Source organism: Habropoda laboriosa, unplaced genomic scaffold (assembly GCF_001263275.1).
Source record: "Habropoda laboriosa isolate 0110345459 unplaced genomic scaffold, ASM126327v1 scaffold243, whole genome shotgun sequence".
Taxonomy (NCBI): domain Eukaryota; kingdom Metazoa; phylum Arthropoda; class Insecta; order Hymenoptera; family Apidae; genus Habropoda; species Habropoda laboriosa.
Window position 1 is genome coordinate 530467 of NW_017100433.1, and position 8047 is coordinate 538513.

General features: G+C 45.4%; 1 protein-coding gene across 1 annotated transcript in view; it reads left to right on the forward strand.

Moving 5' to 3' along the window:
* LOC108575845 (sushi, von Willebrand factor type A, EGF and pentraxin domain-containing protein 1) overlaps nucleotides 1-6607 on the forward strand; it is an 11428-nt gene extending 4821 nt beyond the window's left edge. The window contains exons 2-22 of the mRNA XM_017938752.1: nucleotides 329-446; nucleotides 806-864; nucleotides 1440-1649; nucleotides 1749-1844; nucleotides 1925-2047; nucleotides 2137-2300; nucleotides 2371-2497; nucleotides 2964-3113; nucleotides 3240-3416; nucleotides 3521-3700; nucleotides 3780-3898; nucleotides 4063-4297; nucleotides 4365-4538; nucleotides 4656-4835; nucleotides 4911-5156; nucleotides 5236-5415; nucleotides 5552-5725; nucleotides 5789-5968; nucleotides 6053-6161; nucleotides 6246-6428; nucleotides 6502-6607. Of these exons, the coding sequence (XP_017794241.1) occupies nucleotides 329-446; nucleotides 806-864; nucleotides 1440-1649; nucleotides 1749-1844; nucleotides 1925-2047; nucleotides 2137-2300; nucleotides 2371-2497; nucleotides 2964-3113; nucleotides 3240-3416; nucleotides 3521-3700; nucleotides 3780-3898; nucleotides 4063-4297; nucleotides 4365-4538; nucleotides 4656-4835; nucleotides 4911-5156; nucleotides 5236-5415; nucleotides 5552-5725; nucleotides 5789-5968; nucleotides 6053-6161; nucleotides 6246-6428; nucleotides 6502-6607 (3290 nt within the window). The remainder of the gene's footprint in view (nucleotides 1-328; nucleotides 447-805; nucleotides 865-1439; nucleotides 1650-1748; nucleotides 1845-1924; nucleotides 2048-2136; nucleotides 2301-2370; nucleotides 2498-2963; nucleotides 3114-3239; nucleotides 3417-3520; nucleotides 3701-3779; nucleotides 3899-4062; nucleotides 4298-4364; nucleotides 4539-4655; nucleotides 4836-4910; nucleotides 5157-5235; nucleotides 5416-5551; nucleotides 5726-5788; nucleotides 5969-6052; nucleotides 6162-6245; nucleotides 6429-6501) is intronic.
* The last annotated feature ends 1440 nt before the right edge of the window (nucleotides 6608-8047 follow it).

Here is an 8047-nt window from a genome sequence, read left to right on the forward strand (position 1 = left end):
TTCCTCTTCCATTATCCGTTTCGATTTAGGTTACTTCGTTGCAGTTATCGTAATTGCAACTGCTGTTGCGGTGAATTGAACGGTACATAAAGTTCGTCGGGAGAGCCGTGAAACTTCCACGCTGACAAAAATTCTGTTTTAATTCCAAGTAGCGAGCAACAATTGCTATTCCGTTCGAACAGCGTAACCGTTCGATTTTCTTTCGAAACACGGCGATCTCTACCGCGTACGAGCTGCTGCCGTTATCGCAGCGGTAAGAACGGTAAAATCTCCGATGAATATTTAATACACCATTAAGCAATGAACTGCGTAATTTTCTTGAATACAGGATTGAAGTGCGGCCATCCGGCCGTGCCGATGAACGCAAAGGTGTCGTTGTCCGACGAATCCTTAGCAACTGGCACTTTAGCGACGTACACATGCGACGCCGGATACGAATTATTCGGGTAAGTTTAATCGACGGGCTTTCAAACGTATTCGGAACTCCGCGGAACGTTAACTCGAGTAACTCGGTTGGAAAAGTGGTAAATCGTGCATGGCGGACAAATTATAGCGAAATAAAACCCCGAGTTTCTCGCATCTTTCCTCGTTTCTTCTTCGCGCGACATGTAACGAACGTGCTCGAGTTCCAACCAACCGAAACGATCGTTTGTATAGCACGACAATGGCCGGTTACCAACTTTCTCCGTTTTCTTGTAATTCGTATGGTCGACGATATTTGCTCGCGTGTCCACCTTCGTCGTGCATTATTTACGACCGACCACCGTGAATTTTCGTTATTTCATCGGATTATTCGCTTGCGTAGCAGCGGCAGCCTGACGTGCAACGCTCGAGGAAAATGGCAAGGAGATCTACCATTTTGCGGTAAGAATTTCATCCTCGGATACAAAATTTCATTCTCCAAGCGAGAATCTTTCCGTTCGTAACACCGGCACGTTCGATTATCCGTCTCTCCTGACAACGAGATCGTGCAGCTTTCTCTCCACGGTCTCGCTGAGGAACCGACGTGCACTTGGCGATCCAAGAAATTCGACTTTTTCCTTACTTTTAAATGCTGTGCGTAGAAAGCGATTTTTCGTATGCCACGAGGTAGTCGCTTTTTTCATTCGACGCGACGCGACGCGACGTTTCACTTTTACCTGCAAAATCGGTTCGAAACGCCGCGCCGCTCGGAAAGAAAGTCCGCGGCGGATGGTAAAACACGTATCGGCGAAACGTTGCGCAACTAGAGATTTATTCGGTGACAGTCGCCTCCAACTGCTCTTACACCGCCGTGCCGGTGAGAATGCGGAAAAAGTGATAAAGCCGGAAGATTCTGAAACGCTAGACATAATCGTTTCTCTTTTATTACTAAACGCATCCTGTTTATAACGAACGTTTTGTTACTCTCGGTCCTTTACTTCTATCGTTGTATCACCGTGTTTCGTTAACGCGAACAGGTACGAACGTCGCTTTCCGGAAACCGACCAATCAATCGACGACAGTTCGCGGGGGAGACGCGAGCCACGGAAACGACGGTGATTCCAGCACCGAACACGACGGGAAGAGATGCACGGAGACGCAAAGCGAGCCTAGCCCATGGTGGAAGGTCGATCTTCTCAAGTCGTATTCGGTAAAAGTGGTCAGAGTAACGACCAGAGGTTGCTGCGGTAAATTTTTCATCTTATTTCGAAGGCTTTTTACCTTCTTCTCGTAAAAATCCGTTCTTCGAATCGAGATTGGTGGTAACGTTCTCTCGTTCTCGACAGGTCATCAACCCCTTCAGGACATCGAGATACGCGTCGGCAATAGCAGCGTGGAACTTCAAAGGAACCCTTTGTGCGCCTGGTTTCCCGGCACGATTGGTAAGCGAGTAGGGAGGAGAGCTTGTTAAATTGTACGATCGTGTAATTCTATTCCCTGGTCGATCGATCCGTTCTTACAGAAGAGGGTATCACGAAGACTTTGGTGTGCGCCAGAGCTCTGATCGGTCAGTATGTGTTCTTACAGCTGGTCGGGGTCGAGGGAAGCTTGAGCCTGTGCGAGGTGGAGGTGTTCGCTGTGGACGGTAAGTTCGAGGTTGAAAAGTCTCGGTTACACAGCCCCAGGCCTGTCGAATAAAATTCCTGTAGAAAAGTTCTACCTGGTTTCTCGTAGAGTTCTCGACGGACAGGTGCGCGTACAGCGGAACGCCGGCTGACGCCGACTTGGCCGCGTTCAATTCCACCTGTTACGAGTTCGTGGTGAAGAAGGGTGGCTCGTTTCAAGAGGCCAGGAATTACTGTCGAACCAGAGGCGGTGATCTAGTGCACGGTTTCAAGGTCTTTGTAGAAAACAACCTTCCGTCGGTTTTTTGAACCCGTTCCAACGATTTATCTTCTTAATACACAGGGTGCAGCCTCGGTGTACATATTGAACAATCTCGAGAGGCGAAAGGAGAAACTGAAGACGCAGCTGGTTTGGATTGGTGCTCAGAAGGAGCCATTGATAACGGTTCGAACTTGGCGATGGGTCGACGGTGAGTATTTCGCTTCTCGTTCATCTGTTGCTCCTCTTTTTTTCACTCCTTCTCGTTTCCCCTCTCACGATTTATCGGCGAACGTTGATGGGAAGCAGGTCGGAGGTTGGGCAACGCCGATTCAGATTCCTCGACCGGGGTCGATCAATTTTCCTGGTAATTACGCGGTAATTATAGTTCCGTCTGCCGTTTGAATTGGTTAGCCCGGCGTGGGATTTGGAAATTCGTCCCCGAAGATCTGGCACCGACACGGGCCGACTGTCGGCGCAATCGCACGCGCTAATAAATAGAACGTGAAAGTTACGACTGTGAGGAAATCAACGGGAAGTTACACCCGCGAGCGGCTCTGTTCGAACGTGTAATCTCTGTTAATTGTTTGTTGCGTCTGGGGATCGGCCAGACGAAAAGATTACCTCGGACTCCTACGAACGGGTTGACGACCTTTAACGATCCGATTTTCCAACAGGCGAGATTGTGCAAAAGCCGTCCTGGGGAAAGGATCAACCGAATAATTATAACGGCGAGCAAAATTGCGTAGTGCTGGACGGTGGTCGTAGCTGGCTCTGGAATGACGTCGGCTGCAACCTTGACTACTTGCATTGGATATGTCAAAGCAGTGAGTGTCAATCGATACGCTACTGCGGAAATATCGGGAACTGTAGGATAAATTCCTTCGCGCGTTATAAACGAAGGGGAAGTTGAGAAAAAATTTAAACACGAATTTCTATCCCTACCTCTTCAGGACCACCTACCTGTGGTAGCCCAGAAAAGTCGGAGAACACAACGGTAGCAGGTGCGAAAAGGACCATAGGCTCCACTGTAGACTACGTTTGCCCGGATGGATACATGCTGATCGGTTCGAAAAGCAGAATGTGCGAGCCAAGCGGATTTTGGAGTGGCATGGCGCCCACGTGCAAATGTAAGTTTAATAGCACGCGCTTCGCTACGCAAGCTGCATAATCGCCAGCCTAACGACGACGCAGCTGCTAATTAGCGTACCGTCACGTTTTAAATCACTCGCAGTCGTCGATTGCGGTCCTCTACCCGAGCTGGAGAACGGCGCTATCACGCTAGTCGATAAAAGAACGACTCACGGAGCGCTCGCTGATTACGCTTGCAAAGAAAACTACACGCTACTCGGTGACGCTAGAAGAAGATGCGGGGACGGTGGTATCTGGAGTGGACATCAGCCTCAATGTTTATGTACGAAATCAGTTTCGCCGAGAAATTCTCGTAAATGACAGAGCTGTTGCAATTTCGAGTACTCTTTGTTGCTTTCCAGTCGACTGGTGTCCCGAACCACCGCAAATTAACGGCGGCGTGGTGACAACCACCGGGAGAAGAGCAGGCTCGACCGCTACCTATTCCTGTCAGAACGGCTTTATTTTATTCGGGGATAATGTAAGCAATTTCGAAAGTAAATTTAGTTTCTCGTTTTCCATCGTAATTTATCCGGCGGCTGGCCTTTTCTCTCATTTGTTATGCTCGAGGCGCAAGTCCGTTTCGAGATTAACACGTTTCATTAACAACGTTTCCCGTTAACACGGGACAATCAATTTCGAAAGGTTCTTACGTGCGACGTCGGCGGGGAATGGTCCGGCAAAGCGCCCCAATGTCGATTCGTCGATTGTGGAGCACCTCCTCAAATTGAATTCGGCTCCGTGACCCTAATTAACGGCACCACCACGGTGAAAAGTTTCACCGTGTACACGTGCTTGGAGGATTACTGGCTGGTCGGTGAGGCGAAACAAGAGTGCACCAAAGAGGGGAAATGGAGTCACGATACTCCGTCGTGCGAGTGTAAGCGATTTCAGCGATTCTATCTGAAATTACGTACGTAGACGTAACGTTGACATCTTCGATACAGTGATCACGTGTGAAGAGCCCGAGGTAACAGCCGGAAGCTACGTCGTCGGATACGATTTGAACGTCCACAGCGTGATTGAGTACCACTGCGAGCCAGGATACCTACTTCAAGGCGAAGCCAGACATACTTGTGGCAGAGACGGCGAATGGTCCGGAGAAGTGCCGACCTGCGAGTGTACGTTCTTCTCTCTGTTCGACTCGTTGAGAATTCTTTTTCGCAGAGATGTACGCGCTAATTTCTCCCGACTAATTGTTCAACGATAATATTCCCCCCGCTTTGCCAATTTTCCAGACGTTGATTGCGGGAAAGTTCTGCCCGTGCTGAACGGAGCCGCGGATTATGTGAATGGAACGACGCATCTCGGAAGTGAAATCACGTACAGCTGCACGAAAAACTACAGGCTGAACGGAGTGTCGAGAAGATACTGCTTAGACAATGGTCAATGGAGCGACGCGACACCAAAGTGCGAAGGTATACACGTGTATACCTACTTGGAATTTCTACATCTTGGTTCGTATTTCAACGACGATACTTTTTTCCCCATAGAAATTCGTTGTCCCGAGCCAGTTTACGCGGAACACGGGATCTTGTCGGTGACTGGGAACGATCGAATGTACGGTAGAACGTTAATTCGTACTGGAACACCGGAGAATTCTAATACCGGCGCGACTTCTTACAAGATCGGCGCTCTTGCGAAATACCGCTGTGAAAGAGGATACAAGGTAGTCGGAGAACCTTTATCCACTTGCGAGGACAATGGAAAATGGAGCGGCGAGGTTCCACGATGTGTCTGTAAGACAGTGAAAAAATATTGCGCTATTTAAATAGCCGCCAAGTTCTTCGCCCGTGTAAATATAAACGGATTTTTCAGACGTCGACTGCGGCAAACCGGAACACATTCAGCATGGAAGATACGCGTTAACGTCAAACGCGACTTATTACGGAGCAGCTGCGCTCTACGAGTGCGACGGTAATTTTGAACTGGACGGATTTGCCAGAAGGCTCTGCCTCGAGAACGGCACCTGGAGCAGCGACACTCCAGTTTGCAAGGGTAATTGTCGCGACTAGAATGTAATATCAGTTGGTACATTTATGCCTCGCGAGATTCATTTTTACTTGACAAAATCCTGTACCACTTTGTTGTATTACATTTGCGCTACGTTCACTCATGCCGTTCGTGTATGCAGAGATTAGGTGCAAAGACCCTGAAAAAGAAGGTGTACTATCCACGCAAGTTTCAACTCATAGCGTGGGTGGAGTGGCTCACTATAGTTGTCCACGTGGATTCTATATGGAAGGCAACGAAACTAGAGTGTGCTTGCAGAACGGTTCGTGGAGTGGAAGCACACCTGCCTGTTTCTGTAAGTATACATCACCTTCCCCGAGTGCCTTGAATTTATCAAATTGAAACTCGTGTTCAACAGCGGTCGATTGCAAGCATCCAGGCCCCATAGAGAACGGGAGAGTGATAGTGGTGAACGGGAGCACTACTTACGGCGGAACCGCAGAATATCACTGCTTACCGCAGTACGAGAGAGCGGGGCCGTTTTTGAGAAAATGTTTGGACACCAGCGTATGGAGTGGCGAAGAACCCAAGTGCGAATGTGCGTAAAACGTGATACTACATTGTCTATACATGTTTAAGTGAAAGAAACACTAAGAAACAGTTGTCACTTTTTCTTATACAGTTATGCCGAATGAAGTGCCGGAAGCGCAAGGAGTAGGTACCAGCGTTGGTATTGGAGCGGGAGTTATTATATTTATTCTAATTATTCTTGGACTCGTTTATCTAAGGCTGTACGTAGAATTTACTACGATAGAATTGACAATTGCACTGTAGATAAAAAAAAGTATTCTTTTGAGAATAATGTTTGCTCTTAGGAGGAAAGCTACACCGGTGAAAAATACGGAAAATGTCCAAGCAGCTGAAAGAAAGGAAGATCAAAATGCTGCTGTTATGTCTTACGCCACTCTCAACGATGGCACGCCTAACACTATGTACGAAAACGTTCCAGAGGATGGTCTTTACGATAGTCCTTATAGCCTAAGTGGCAGTACCTACGGGTAAGTGAAAACAAACTCTTTCTTTCGTAGAAACGCCTGAAGAAATAACGAATTGTTTCTCTTGAAATAAAAGGTACGGCACCAACGTGAGAAGACATTACGGTAGGTCGGGACATTACGAGGCGGAGCCGGTTTCAAACAGAAACGGCATTACGATTAACGGAGTGTCTGTGCGATAGTTCGAGATACGTATAAGATTAGCATCGAGCGTGTCTTTTGATATCAGGTATTATTTATGTACAGGTAGGAGGACACAGATACGCGAAACTTTGTTGTCTTTATTTATATTATTATATTCGGCGCATCGCCGATGTATGTAAATAAGTAAAGAGGAGTAACGTGACGATGAAGAAATCGAGGGAAAAAAAAAAGAAAGAATTTGCATCAATGTTTTCCATACCAATGAGACGATAGCGCGTTATATTAACGGACGTTAACTGTATTACTATTACTTCGATTTGTTTGCACACAGAAATTACACGAGATTTCAATCCATGTATTATTATGTATATAGATTGTTTCCCTAATTTAGAGTTATTATTTGTAAATCTCAACCGACGAACTTGTAACATAAATTCGTATGTTCATTGGTTATGCAAATAAAGAAACCAATGCTCTTGTTTTATTTTATATTTTGTTGCATTTTTTTTACAGTACCCGCGAAAAAACCAACCCAATACAGTATATTCTCCGCAAGTGTCGGACCGCAAGGAAACTAAACCTGACACTCGTAGAGTCAGGGACTACGTTTTCGAGCCTCGCGCCCGCATTTGTAGTTTGCCGAACGTAGACAAGGACAGCGTATAAAAGATAAGCATGAAACGTGAGTCGAGGCAAACAAGCGATTTAAATATCAACTTTTTTAATTTTACGTTCTTTTATCCCGAAATTTTTCTTAACATATTGATGAGATTTTTCTGATGAAAATGACATAAAACACGACATAATTTGAACAACATTTACTTATTAACACGTTCACTGTCACGCCAGATTTACAGGTTGCTGTCAGGCGGCCACAAAAAAATACATTTTAAGCATAGGATTATAGTATTATGCTTTATAATTATTTTTTTTCAATTGAAAATAATGTCTAGCTAGCTATGACGTTCAAAATTTTTAGTTGACAACATTTATTTTATTTTAATTATTCTAAACATTTGAGGCACTCCAGTCACTGATGACCACCATGGCCATATCGAGGAAACAATCTAACGTTAAAACTTATTGAGTGATTAATTTAATTTCATAATATATCGCTTTAGCGAGCCACCGTTTGGTTGCCAATTGTTTAGCACATATAGTCGGCCTACCTCCACGTAAAAAAAAAAAAAAATGTAGGGTCGATAGCAGCAGAAAAGCTGCTAAACAATTAGAATTAAATGTAACGATAGAAATTATTGCAATAATCCGTAATGCAATTGAAAAATTGAAAGAATCAAAAGAAAAAACGCGAATTCATATCTTTCTCGATTCTAGAATATAAGAAAATTTGAATAAAATACGCGACGAGAATTGGGGAGAAGCATAAGTTAAACGCGTAAAAATATTCAATAATAAACGAACTAGGGATGAAGCTATTATTTCAATACGCGATGCACTGACTCTAGTATTTACTAAAA